This window comes from Chrysochloris asiatica, unplaced genomic scaffold, assembly GCF_000296735.1.
Source record: "Chrysochloris asiatica unplaced genomic scaffold, ChrAsi1.0 scaffold00097, whole genome shotgun sequence".
Lineage (NCBI taxonomy): Eukaryota > Metazoa > Chordata > Mammalia > Afrosoricida > Chrysochloridae > Chrysochloris > Chrysochloris asiatica.
In genome coordinates this window covers 10,469,270-10,483,984 of record NW_006408615.1, presented here as the reverse complement: position 1 = coordinate 10,483,984, position 14,715 = coordinate 10,469,270, and the positions used below count along the sequence as shown (strand labels likewise).

At 43.1% G+C, this 14,715-nt stretch overlaps 1 protein-coding gene across 1 annotated transcript in view; it reads left to right on the top strand.

Annotated features, from left to right (window-relative positions):
- Nucleotides 1-14,715, top strand: part of MEI1 (meiosis inhibitor 1) — a 104,615-nt gene that overhangs the window by 19,319 nt on the left and 70,581 nt on the right. Inside the window, exons 8-11 of the mRNA XM_006866865.1 lie at nt 8,984-9,098; nt 9,867-9,983; nt 10,177-10,276; nt 10,407-10,541. Coding sequence (XP_006866927.1) covers nt 8,984-9,098; nt 9,867-9,983; nt 10,177-10,276; nt 10,407-10,541 — 467 coding nt within the window. The remainder of the gene's footprint in view (nt 1-8,983; nt 9,099-9,866; nt 9,984-10,176; nt 10,277-10,406; nt 10,542-14,715) is intronic.

The window sequence follows — 14,715 nt, the reverse complement described above, 5'->3', positions numbered from 1 at the left end:
CTTATCATGTATAGTTCCCTTCCAAGGAGCTTTGGTAGCATAGTGGTTACGAATTGGGCTGCGGAAACACAAGGTCAGCAGTTGGAAACTACCAGCTGTTCCACGGGAGAAAGATGAGGCTTTCTGTAAAGATTTACAGCCTCGGAAACCCTGCACAGGGTCGCTATGAGTCGGAACCGACTCCACAGCACATAACAACAACAACATGTTTCCCTTTGCACTGGGATACCTGAGACTAGAGAATGTCTTCAGCAACAGAAACAGTCACCTTGGTTGTTTTTAGGTACAAAACTCAAGTTTTATACTTCTCTATCTAGACTTGCTCGTCCCTTCAGCCTCACTTACCTGTCTCCTGTGCTCTAAAATCTAGTGCTCTAGCCTTGGGCACCTTCTCCAGGTCCTGCCCGTGTTGATCACTGTGCCCCGAGCCTGTGCAGATGCTCAGCCTGCGAGTCTTCCCCTGCTCTTTGTCTTTTTTTTTTTTTTTTTAATGTTTTATTGTGAATTATATGATAGTTTACATGGGAGAACATAAGTTTTACATTCATCTTATCGTATATCATTTCATTGCCATGGTTACAGTCCTCTCCATGCATCATCAACCAACCAAAGGGTATACACTACAAGCCTGCCCCGGTTGTCAGCATGCTCTTTGTCTTTTGATCTCTGACTCAGCCAAGTTCTGCAGGGCTCCCCTGTTGCCTCAGCTCCTTTAGGCAGACTATGCCCCTCTGTCACAGGGCTGATCTGACCATCTTGTGAATGAGAGAGTGGGAGTTTCCCCAAGAAAGGACCTGAGTCTAACCATTTTCTCTCCCCAGTGCTCAAAGCAGGATCTGGCAGAAACTATAGATCCTCATGTGATATTGGAGATGAATTGACCAAACTGGGGTTCTTCTTCAGAAAGGAGGGGAGCCCTGGCCAGAGTGGGGAAGGGACAGTCGTGGATAGAGAAGGTAGATGTTACAAAGCAGCCAGAGCAAACTGCTTCTCCTCTGGTTTCCTGGGGTTCCTCTGGAATGGGCCACTAAGGGTTTGTGAACTGTGGAGATTGAGGTCTGTGTCTCTGAACCAGATAATCTCATGTGAGCTTCCTTTCTGTGTTCGTTTCTCTGCTCCATCCTGAATCCTGTGGTAACATCTACTTAGAACACTTCATCCTGTATGAGCAAAATAGGTCTTGTGGTCCTCTGAGGAGAGCTACTAGAAATGGTCGTGGCAGTGACAACTTTGTAGGAGTATGAACCTGGCTTTAGAGGTTCCACCCTCCATCCATAGGTAGAGACTGAGCTTCCACTGGTAATTTTGGATGATCATGGTTTTATTTTATTGCAGCAACCAGCAGGATTGGGATTAGGGTGAAGCACGTGAAGTATTTCCCTGGGATGCAAAAAATTTTAAATGGTGTTAAAAAGCTCAGCAAAAAAGATAAATAATATTTAATTATAATATTAAAAATAATACAAAAAAATTCATGATGAAGAAATATCAAACTTTCAAATAGACGTAGGACTGACATGTTTCCTAATGCCATTGTTTTTGTATTTTGATTGTTGTTAAGTGCCGCTGAGTCAGATCCGACTCATAGTGGCCTTGTATAGGGTTTCTAAGGAGCAGCTGGTGGCTTTGAATGTCTAATCTTGCAGTTAGCAGTCCATTGCTTATCTTGCAATGCCACCCCAGGACCTCAGAGACTAATGCTACTTTTTTTGCTGAAAATCAACTTACTCTCCAAAGATTCACATTCACGGGAATATCCTGTTTCATTGACAATTGAGCATTAATACTGTGTTAAGTGCTGTTGAGTTGGTTCAGATTCACAGTGACCCTGTGTAGGGTTTCCAAGGAGCAGTTGGTGAGCTTGAACCACTGGCCTTGCGGTTCAGACGGACCTTGCAGCCCAGCGTGTTCATATGCAGCGCTACACCAGGATTGTGTTAGGCACTGGGAATGCTGTCGTATGTAAATAGACAGTTTCCTGCCCTGGCTCAGCTTATAGTCTACCTGGGGGAAAGATGATAATAAACATATGAGTAAGCAGAGTAATTATAGAATATGATTGGTAGTGTAGTGGTTACGAATTGGGCTGTGAACTGCAAGGTCAGCAGTTCGAAACTACCACCTGTTCCATGGGAGAAAGATGAGACTTTCTGCTCCCTTAAAGATTTACAGCCTCGGAAAACTTACTCAGGGTTGCTATGAGTCGAAATCGACTACACGGCACATAACCAACCAAATGAAGGAAATAAGTGCTGCAGGTTAGTGCGCTATTGCAAGGTTGGTTTGAACCACAAGGTCAGCAGTCCAAGCTTGCTAGTCTCTCCTCAGAAGCCCTATTCAGGGTCGCGATGAGTCAGAACCAACTCACATGCAGGAAATACCAGGATGTGAGATAGCTTAGTGAATGAAGGCAGCCATCTCCAGGCTGAGTACTCAGGCAGGACCTCTCTGAAGAGCTGAGAGTTAAACTAATGCTTGAAGAATGAAAATAAGCCAGTGATGTATAGAGTGGGCAGAAAAGCATTTCAGGCAGAGGAAACAGCAAGTAAAGACTGGAAGGGAAGGTCTTGGTGTGTTCTAGAAACGCATGGGATGGGAGGGTGGGTGAGATATTAGAGGAAGTGACCCAAGGTGAAACTGAGTCAGCAGGGGCAGGCCATGCAAGCCTTGTAGGTCTTGATCAGTAATTTGGATTTTTTAAAAGATGGATTTTTCATAATCAATTTTTTGTAACAGAAAAAACAGGGTTGGACTGTCTTTCTCAACACGGTAAACGAATATGCATGTTAAAGCCAGAATGATTGTTTTACTTAAAGGGAAAATATCACATTTTCTTAATTCTAAGACATACTTGTTTCTCCACATTTCAGTAGTTATAATATTAAAAACATCTTATCATCTATAGTGTCTCATTTGATCATCAGTTTAATTGGTAGCATTTTTTCTGTCTTCGGAACTGTCTTAGTTATCTAGCGCTGTTGTAACAGAAATACCACAGTGGATAGCTTTAACAAACAGAAATCAATTTTCTCACTGTGTAGGAGGTTAGCTATCGGAATTGAGGGCTCAGCTCTTGTAGGGGGAGTCTTTCTCTCACTGTCAGTGGCTCTGGGGAGGTCCTTGCCTCATCTGAGTTTCTGTAGCACAGTGATCTTCATGCAGCTTGGCATCTGTCTTCCCCATCTCTGTTCTCTTGTTTAATCTCTTTTGTACTTTAATCCTGCTCCATTAACATAACACAGAGCCCATTCCCAAATGAGATTACAACCATAGAGATTGTTGTTGTTGTTAGGTGTCCTTGAGTCCATTCTGACTCATAGTGACCTTTTTGCACAACACAATGAAACACTGATGGTCCTGCGCCTGCCCACGTCACAGTCATGCTTTACTTGAGCCCATTGCTGCTGCCACTGTGCCAGTCCATCTCATTGGGGGCTTTCCTCGTTTTTGCTGATCCTCCACTTTACCAACCTTGATGTTCTTCTCCAGGGCCTGGTCTCTCCTGATACCATGTTGGAAGTATAAGAGACCAAGTCTCACCATCCAGGCAGTTAAGGAGCATCCTAACTATACTTCAACACAGATTTGTTTGTTCTTCTGGCAGTCCATGGTACTTTTAACATTCTTTTCCAACACCATAATTCAAAAGCATCAGTTCTTTTATGGTCTTTCTTATTCATTGTCAAACCTCTGATATAGGGTTTAGGATTTACAACACATATTTTTGGGAGGCATAATTCAATCTATAACAACTAAGAATCTGGGAACATTGAGCCGCTAGATTCTACTGAATCACTTTTGTCAACAGAGCTAGTTCTCTTATTCCCATCTAAAGAGAACACACCATCTTTGGTTGCTAAGTTACCCTCCCCAGTGAAACCATTATCCTTTCCATCCCACTTGATGACATTTACCCAAGTGTGTCTCAAGAGTCTTTGTCTGAGATATCTCTTGTGGCAGTGCCTGAGACAGATGTCTTACAACACATTGCTGAATTTTCCCAGGACCCACCCCCACTTCACATTCTTGCTTCTAGATCTATAACTAGACTTAAGTCCCAGCAAGCCCCAAGAGGTGAAGTACAAAGTGTGACCCAGGAGAAGATATGCTCCACTCCAAAGGAACGAAACTGGGCAATAGGTGTGGCTTAATGGTATAAACAGCATAAAGTTGGATCAGTCTGAGTTTATTGATTTCGGTCCCAGTTGGCAGTTTCTTCAGTGTTTCTGCTTGCGTGGTTAGAAAAAGGGCCTAGTAGTTTATTTGGTTGGTTCACTGAGCATGGGTTGATCAGTGGCCTATACTAAATCAAGTTGAAGTGCCTTGGTATACTGTAGTATATATATTCTGTAAAGAAGATCTCTAAAGGCTTAGGGAAATTGGCATGAATTTATCAGAGTGGATTTTTAGAGTGGATTTATCAGATTGGACCTATAGACCCACCCATGGAGGGCTCAAAATGCGACCTTTTACCACAACTAGTAAAGGGAGCCCAGTATCCTTGAAGACTGTTGTGATTCCTATTTCATGTAAATCGTATTTGACAGTGGGAAAACTGACCTACCTGAATTAAGACACCTAATTAGAGTAGGGATGATTGGACCTTGGGGTTGTAGGGCTCAAGTGGTGGCATTTAATTGCCAAAACCAAGGTGAATGTGATTACTGTGTAATGGACAACAGAGTCAAGGCAGCAATCAGAATAGTCTGACTTGTGTGAATTCATAGTATTAGATATGTAATCATGGTGTCTCTAGGAGTGAAATAGATGAGAACGTTAATTTTTTGCCTGATCTGTATAAGAAAAAGAATTCTAGTTTAAAAGAAGGGTTGACTCGCCAGGATAGAGAGTCCCCTCATCAATCCCAGACTGGAGCCAGTTTACAGACCCACAACCCCTTGAGTGAAGGACAGACCGGCTCGCCTTCAGGAGAGATAGCCCTACACTGCCAAATAGTTACACTTGTTAGTCTTTCTCCCAGCTTTTTATGAGAGTCATTGTTGATTGGCAAAAAAGAATCAGATTTTTCAGGCATTATGGGACATTGACTCTGAACTGACGTTAATTCCAGGAGACTCAAAACATCAACATGGCCCACTAATCAAAGTGGGAGCATGTGGAGGTCAGATTACTAATGGAGTCCTAGTTCAAGTCCATCTCACGGTGGGTCCAGTGGGTTCCCAAGCCCGTCCGGTAGTGACTTCCCCAGTTCTAGAAAGCTTAATTGGAATAGACATGCTCAGGAACTGGCAGAACCCCCATATTAGATCCCTGACATGCGGAGTAAGGGCTTTATGGTAGGAAGTCAAGTGGAATCCATTAGAACTGGCCCTACGTAGGAAAATAGTAAACCAAAAACACCGTGTCTCTGGAGGAATTTCAGGTATTAATGCTATTATCAAGTAGCATTTTTGCTACTATCAAGTAGCATTTGAAGGTGCTTCCCATTGCATTCCCAATCAACTCACCTATTTGGAGTATTTTGATGCTTTTAAATCTATTTGAGGTTTGCTTTGTAGCCTAACATATGGTTTATTCTGGAGAATGTTCTATAAGCACTGATAAAGAATGTGTTTTGTGCCATTGTTGGGTTCAATGCTCTGTATAAGTCTATGAGGTCAAGTTGGTTGATTATGTGGTTTAAATCCTCCGCCTTTATATTGACTTTCTTTCTTGTTATTCTGTAATGAGGGATATCATTGCTGACAGATGGATCTTGGCTGAAAGCAGAGAATACCAGAGAGATGTTTACTTGTACTTTCTTGACCATGCACAGGCTTTCGAGTATGTAGCTCATGACAAGATATGGATATCATTGCGAAGAATGGGTGTTCCAGAACACTAGACTGTGCTCATGACTCACCTGTACATAGACCAGGAGGCAGTGGTTCAAACAGAACTAGGGGATATGGAATGGTTTAAAATCAGGAAAGGTGTGTACCAGGGCTGGATTCTTTCACCCTACTTATTCAATCTGTATGATGAACAAATAATCTGAAAAGATAAACTATATGAAGAAGAATGTGTTATCAGGATTTGAGGAAGACTCATTAACAACTTATGATATGCAGATGATGCAACTTTGCTTGCTAAAAGTGAAGAGGGCTTAAAATTCTTACTGAGTGGGTACAAATCGGATGCTAACCTCAGGGTCAGCAGTTTGAAACTACCAGCTGTTCCGCAGGAGAAAGATGAGGCTTTATGCTCCTGTAAAGATTTACAGCCTCGGAAACCCTGTACAGGGTCGCTATGAGTCAGAACCGACTCCATGGCACATAACAACAATAACAAAGATCAAAGACTATGGTATGGATTGTACCTAAAGGCAAAAAAACACACAAAAAAAACCCTCACAACTGGGCCAATAAGTAACACCATGATAAACTGGGAGAGTTTGAAGTTAACAAAGACTTCATTTTGCATGGACTCATGGAAGCATCAAATGATGCATTACATTCAGTTGAGGACTAAGGTGTACCTGACTCAAGCCATGGCATTTTCAATTATCCTTCTTTACATGTGAAAGTTGAACAATAAATAAGGAAGACCATAAAAGAGTTGATGCATTTGCATTATGGTGTTGGAGGAGAATATTGGAAGTGCCATGGAGAGCTGGAAGACCAAACAAATATGTGTCATAAGATGTACAGCCAGAACTCTCCTTAGAAGTCAGGGTTGGTTTGAACCACTTGACTGCACTTAACAACAATAACAGCAGTGCTTAGACTATAGACCTTTATCTGTTACATTCCATTTTGATGACTTCCAGTTTTCCTCAATTCATATTTTGTGCATTCCATGTTCCAATTATTACTGGATGGTTGCAGCTGTTTCTTCTCATTTTGAGTTGTGCCCTATCAGCAGTGAAGGCCTTAAAAGCTTTACTCCATCGATGGCATTAAGGTCAGCTTTTCTCTAGTCAGATTCTGATGGTCTCTCAAAACTTGCTTTCTCAAGCCTCCATTCCACTCTGACCTATGATTCTTGGGAAGTGATCCAGCAGCCTTCTGCCTGATCTGCCAATTTTGGATTTGTTAGCCTCTGATACTTGGTGAATCAGGAGAATCCTTCAGCTTGACCTTTGATCCTAGGATTTAGGACTTGGCCAGCCTCCACAACTGAGTGAGCCATTTCCTTGAAATAAATCTCTGTATGTTCTGGTTAAGTCCAAAAGTATTGCTGCAGAATCATAGAAACCTTTATTAAACAAAGTTTCAAAGTGCAAAGCCATTGTTTCTTGACATATCCTCCATCTAGGTCCATAAATTTTGAAGGTGGTGTTTCCATCTTTCTAATCCTTCTTCAGAGAATTCTGTGGTTTTCTTTTTACACCGTATTAAATGACAATTTTAGTATCCTCGAGGGACTCAAATCATGCTCCTTTTAAATGCTTTTTTGATTTGTGAACAAAAAGACATCTGAAGGCAAAGGATCAAGATTGTAGGGTGAATTGGATGCCATTTCCCAACAATTCTTATAGGACAGCACTTGCTACCCTGGAGGAATGAGCCAGTGCATTGTTGTGACAGAAACAGAAACTTCTTGGTTCAATTGCCTTGGGCTTTTTCTCACCAGCGCCGTTTTCAGTTTTCTTATAACTTGTTTATAATAAGCCCTTGTGATTGTCCTGTGTCCTTTGAGAAAATCTATCAAGATTACTTCTTTGGAATCTAAAAAAACAGTCTCGTAACCTTCTGAGCTGACCTCTGTGCCTTAGGTCTAACTGGCTCAGTGGATCTTGTTGGAAGTCACTGTTTTGATTGGTCTTTGCTATGGATTATTATTTTTTAAAGTTTTTATTTTGAATCGAGTGATAGTTTACATGGGAGAACATCGGTTTTACACTCATTGTTTTGTTGCAATGACTACAGTCTCCTCCATGCATCAGTATTTGCTTCTATTCCCTGTTTTTGCTTTTTTGCATGGGGGTATGTACACAAAACCACTCAGGAATGTATTATCATTTAAACAACCAAAGGGCACATTCTGCAAGCCTGCCTTCTGGCCATCAGCACATAGCCTTTCTCTGAGTCTTTCCATGAGTCTAGAGTCCTTAGCTGCTCTCTGGAGTATTTTTAAAGGCACCCTAGATAAAGCAATAAGGAGCTCTGGTAGCATAGTGATTACAAGTTGGGCTGCTAATCTCAAGGTCAGCAATTCAAAACTACCAGCAGGGTTTCATGGGAGAAAGGTGAAGCTTTCTGCTCCTGTAAAGATTTACAGCCTTGGAAACCCTATACAGAGTTGTTATGAATTGGAACTGACTCCATGGCACATAACCACCACCCACCAGATAAAACAATGGACTGCAAGGTCAGTTTTAACTGCAAGGTCAGAGATTCAAACCCACCAGTCGTTCCTCAGAAACCCTGTACAGAGTTGCTATGAGTCGGAACCGATTCAAGGGCACTTGACAACAACAGCAGGAAGACAATAACTGTTGAGAGACCTTGTCTGTTGCCATCCACAGATCGCAGAGCCATGTTCAAACACAGTTCATTTGGAATCAGCTCATGCATGCATGAACTGGAATCCTAACAGCAATACTTTTGGACTTACTCTTGTTTATCTATGTATTTGCTTCCCTGGTTTTGCTCTTCTGGAGAACCCAACCTAGACACCAAGTTCCCAATAACCAACCTTGCATAGAGGCCTTTGTAAGGATAACAGTCTCATCAAGGGAGGCCTGGAAACTTCTTGGTGATGGTCTTAGTGTTATTTGAGCGTCACTGTGGAGTTTACATCATGGTAAACGTTGTTTGCCTTTTCCCCTGCTGCTGCTCAGAGTGGCTTTCCATAGAAGTGACCACTCTCCCTGAGGACCACCCTCGCTTGGTGTCTAGAACTGCCTGAGGGACCCAGAACTGAATTAGGCTCCTGCTCAGGTGCTCAAGCCGGTTCCTTTTGGTCCTGCGGTGGTGTGACTGGGCTCTTTGTCCTGCGGTGGTGTGACTGGGTCCTTTGTCCCTGCCTGTTTCTGCAGCTTCTTCTGTCTAGAGATGAGACTCTGCAGGTGGCCAGTGTCCATTGCATAACTGCAGTCCTGGTCCACTCCCCAGCGAAGCACGCACCAGCCTTCATCCATGCTGACATACCAGGTGGGCGTCCTTCTCATCTGCTCCTCCAAGGACCCCAGCACAGGCAGTATCAGCTGCTTTATTGGGGGTCCTTTGAGAACCTAGGATGGAGGGGTGGGCTGGTGACAGGCCCATGACTAACTGTAGAAGAAGCAGGCTCCTTGACGTCTGAATTCTCTCACTGCAGAACTCTTACATAACCTCGAGCCATTTGTTACTGATCATCATTTATTTCACCAGTAGGAATAAAAATCACAGCAAGTACTGTGGAGTAGGAAGGCAAAAGGAACTAATGTTTCCTCAGGGCCTGGTAAGAGCCAGGAAGATTTCCTTGGGGTACACTGTAAATGTTACCATGCTAAGGGCCTCAGCTTTGCCATTTTATGAGTAAGGAAGTTGGGACCCAGAAGGGAAGTAACTGGCTCTGTCGAGAAGGATAGTCCTCTGCAGAGACAGGGCCTAAACTCAAGTCTGTCTCTGCATTTGCATGCCCCTTTCTCTGCATCCATTTGGAGAATTAGGAGACCTGAATTCCAGTTCCATCCTTAGTGCTAATAGCTCCTCTCTCTGGGGGTCAGTTTCTCCTCTGTTAAAAAGAAGAGGTTGGGCCATAGCCCTGAGGACATTTCCAGGTTTATCCCATGAACGGGTGACCGTTTCTTCTGGGCAGCATGTGTGAACAGATGAAATCACAGGAGTGAAGTGCTCAGTCTACCTGGGCCCTGGCGTTAGTGCAGGGTTGTGATCACACAGCCTTCGCTCACTGCTTTCCTCCCTCTCCCTGGCCAGAGTTCCTCTTTGAGTATCTTTACTCTTCCAGCGAAGTGCTTGTCTGGTCCATCTATAGTTGCTTGATACTCCTGGCAGAAGAGCCACTCTTCTTCTCCAAGTGCCACACGGTGTACGGTTGGTAGTGGGGTCCTGTGTGAACTCTGGGGTGGCATGAATCAGATGGGAGCCCGACTCACCATGGGTGCTGTCAGCTCAGTCCTGTCAGGCCCTCATCGCTCCAGTCAGTGTGTGTTGCCCAGTCCCTCTCACTTCTGGGTGGACTGACAGAGCGCTGACCCCTGGCACCTGCCATGTCATCCTGAGGCAGGCATTGAGTCTATGGTGAGGAGCCTCCAGGGCAGCCTGAAGGTGAACAACCTGGAGCTTCACAAGCAGGGCCTGCTGCTCTTTGCTGAGATCTTGACTCGGTGAGTAAACGGTGGGAAGTCAGGCTGCAGGAGCCAGCGTGGATGAGGGAAAAGGTGAAAGGTTTATTCCTGGGCCGGGGCAGGGCTGACAGTGATGGGAGTTCACTCACTTGCCCCTCAATTTTTTCAGGCAACCGGAGAAGATCAAGCTGTTCACAAGCTCAGCCATGTGCCGAGATGCGGGCTGTGCCCTGCGAGAGGCAGTGAGTAGCCCCGTGCTGGAGGTGGCTGCTGAAGCCTTGAAGGCCATTTCTGCGTTTCTGAGGTGAGACACCCAGGAGGACTGATCTTCCCACACCCGTATGCACCTGGGGCCCTATCTAGGACAGGGGCATCTGCCTTTAGGTCTTGAATTCTGTCTTTGCTCTAATATATTTATTCCATTCACCCTTTCTGGAACTCCATTTCAGATGTCAGACGTCTTACATTGGTCAGCTAATTTTCTGTGAGTTTTCCTTTTCCTTATCTTTTTGTACTACTTTCTCAGTTCTCTAGTGCTGCTATAACAGAATACACAATCGGGTGGCTTTAACAGACATATTTGTTTTCTCACAGTTTAGGAGGCTACAAGTCCAAATTCAGGGCACGAGCTCTAGGGCAGGCTTTCTGTCTCTGTTGGCTCTGAGGGAAAGTCCTGTATCCTTTCAATACCTGTGGGCCCAGCAGTGTCCTTCGGAGATCTCCGTGTGTTTTTGCATCAACCTTTCCCTGGATTTAGGAGGTTTTCAGTGCAGGGACCCCAGGGCCAAAGGACTCACTCTGTCCGGGCTCTTCTTTCTTAGTGGTAGTAGACCCTTTCCACTCTGTTCCCGTCTCACTCCTTTTGTAAGATAAAAGGGGATGCAGGTCACACCCCAGGGAAGCTCCCTTTAATAGGTTCAGGGCTGGGACTGAGATGGGGGTTATAATATGTGATGTTTTTCTTATCTGAGGCGAATTTTCTGACGTCTTCATTTCCCTTCCTAGTCCCCTTCAAATAGCCTTTTTTGTTTTCTATATCCTCATTCTGGAAGCTTTGTTCAGATGTGTAGTGATTTTGGCTCTTCTCATACTTAAGGATGGTGGTGGTGATGTGCTGTGGAGTCAGTTCTGACTCATAGTGACCCTGAGGCTGTAAATCTTTATGGGAGCAGAAAGCTTCATGTTTCTCCTGTGAAACTGTTGGTAGTTTCAAACTAGCTAACCTTGAGGTTAGTTACTTTCATCATCTTTACCTAGAAACTGGCAACCCCTTATACCTGTGGTCTTCAAAGTTCTAGCTCCAAATTTCTCTTCGTGTGGTTTCTCATGATGCATTTCTTCACTCACAGAGCTTCAGCTGCTAGCTGTGTGCTGAGGATGTTCAAATCCGTAGTTCTAGTTGAAAGTGCTTAAGTTAGTTTTCTGTTGCCGCTGTAAGGAATTACCACAAACCCAGTGGCTTAAAAACAATAGAGATATATTCTCTCCCAGTTCTAGAGATGAGAGTTCTGAAACCGGTATTACTGGGCTGAAATCAGGGTGTCGCCAGGGCTGCTCTCCCTCTGAAGGTTCTAGAGGAGATCCTTTGCCTTTGCCAGTTTCTGGTGGCGGCTGGCATTCTTTGGCCTATGGCTTCATTGAACCAGTTGCTGCCTTTGTCTTCATATCATCTTCTCCTCTGTAGATGCATCAGCTCTCTCTCTGCCTTTTTTTTTTTTTTTAAATATGAATAATTATGATGCCAGTTTGGGACCTACCCAGATAATTCAGGAGAATCTTCTCATCTCAAAATCCTTAATTTAATTGCATTTGTAAAACCAGGTAAAGTAACAACCACAGCTTCCAGGAAAAAGCACCTTGTACCTTTGGGGGCCACCATTCAGCCCCCTAGAGTGACCTTTGGAGTTCCAGGCTACATACCCAACTGCTTAGTGCCTCCCTTCATCTGTCGACACTGATACCATATAAGGAAAAACACTCGATTTGGGATCTCTGGAATTAGACTTATTCCTGGTTTACAATTAGGATGCAGTCACCTCTTTCTCAGTTGTATGGTTGGCTTTCTGTTTCTTGAACACACCAAACCTTTTACTCCATGGAGCTTTTCGACCAATGGTTCCCTCTACCTCAAAGATTCTCCCTTAAATCTCATGCAAAGGGACAGATATTGTATGAGAACATTACTGTAAAATGTCAAGATGAGGTTTTCATTTGATAATAAACATTCTATAATAGTCACCAGGGGTGGGAATAAAGAGAGAATTACTCACTGGGTAGAGTGAATAATTACTCACATGCTAACTTGGGTGATAGGGAAGGCAGTTAAAAAGAAAAGGAAGGGAAAAAGAAGACAAAGGAAAAAAAGGAACTTTCTGTCTTCTTTTTTTTCATATACTGGAAGGGAAACAATATATACTTACATTTTCCTTAGGACAAGCCATTGTCCCTGCAAATAAAAAAGAAGTGGGGGGCGTGGGGAGGGAGTAAAGAAAAAAAAAAAGGAAAAGAATAGAGAGAGAGTAAAGATTTGGAAATGGGTAGTTGCATTGGATCTGCAGCTGGGGAGTGTAGTTGGTGACATTGGATTGTACCTGTCAAAATGGTTGAAATGACTGAAAAAAACAACGACTTTGCGTGACTGGTTTCTTCTTATCATTCAAGTGTCCATTCAGAGACGTCTTCTTGCCTGAGCAGCCTTAAATAACCCATCAGGCCACTGTAAATCATTGCCACTGAGTAGATTTCAGTCATAAATGCTATTGGACAGAGTACAAGTGCATTTCTGGGGTTCCCAAGGCTGTAAATCTTTATGGAAGCAGATTGCCACATTTATATCCTGTGGAATGGCTGGTGGATTCTAACCACCAACCTTTTGGTTAGCAGCTGAGTGCTTCACCACTCTGACTTTAGGGCTCCTTCAGGCTACTCTAAAACCTACCAAACACTTGATAAAACTAGCTGTTGATTCCGACTCATAACTACTCTATAGGACACAGTAGAGCTGCCCCACGGGGTTTCCAAGGCTGTAATCTCCATCATCAGTCTCCTGTGGAAGGGCTCTTGGTTCATACTGCCAGGGTTTTGGGGAGTAGCCAACCATTTAACCAATATGCCACCAAGGCTCTTTGAAACACTTCATTGTTATTGTTGTTACGTGCTGTCTAGCCACCCTGTACACAACAGAACAAAACACTGCGTGGTCCAACGCCGTCCTTAAAATTGTTGTTTGAGCTCATTGTTTTTGCCACTGTGTCAGTCTATATCTTGTTGTGGGGCAGGATCAGTCTTGTTTTTCATTGACCCTCCAATTTACCAAGCATGAAGTCCTTCTCCAGGGATTGTTTTTTTCTGGTAAAGTGTATGAAAGATGATGTCTTCCCATCGGAATGTTTGTAGGAACATTCTGGCTGCATGTCTTTCAGGACTGCTTTGTTTGTTCTTCTGGCAGTCCATGATAATTTTAATAGTCTTCTCCAATACCATATTTCACATGCATCGATTCCTTTATGGTCTTCCTTATTCATTGTCCAATTTTCACATCCATATGAGGTGATTGAAAATACCATGGCTTGGATCAGGCATACCTTAGTCCTCAAACTGTCATCTTTGCTCTTTACAACAGATTTGCTTAATGCAATATGCCATTTGATTTCTTGACTGCTGCTTCCATGGATACAGATTGTGGGTCTCAGCAAAATGAAATCTTTTACAACTTCAGTCGTTTCTACATCTGTCATAACATTTATTGATTCAGTTGCAAGGATTTTTGTTTTCTTTACATTGAGGTAAAATTCTCTTGTGAAGGATTACTGAATACTGAAGACTGTAGTCTTTGATCTTCATTAGTTAGTATTTTATGTTCTCTTTGTTTTCAGCAAGCAACCAGCATATCACAGGTAGTTATGAGCCTTCCTCTAATCCTGATGCCATGTTCTTCTTCATATAATCCAGCTTCTTGAATTATTTGCTCAGCAAATAGTTTGAATAAGGATACAACCCTGGTACAAACCTTTCTTGATTTTATACCATTAAGTTACCCCTTGTTGTGTTCTAATGACTGCCTCTTGGTCTACTTACAGGTTTGTCATGAGCACAATCAATTAAGTGTTCTTTATAATGTTATCCATAATTTGTCATGATCCGCACATTCAAAATCCTTTGTACAGTTAATAAAGCACAAGGAAACATCTTTCTGATAGTCTCTGCTTACAGCCAAGATCCATCTGACATCAGCAATGATATATCCCTACTTCCACGTTCTTCTCTGAACACGGTTTGAATCTCTGGCAGTTCCCTGTTGATGTATTGTTGTAGCAAATTTTTAATTATCTTCAGCAAAATTTTACTTGCATGTGATATAATAATATTGTTAGATGATTTCTGTATTCTGTTGGGTCACCTCTCTTTGGAATGGGCACAAATATGGATCTCTTCCAATAGGTTAGCCAACTACAGTATCCAATCTGTTTTTTTTTTTT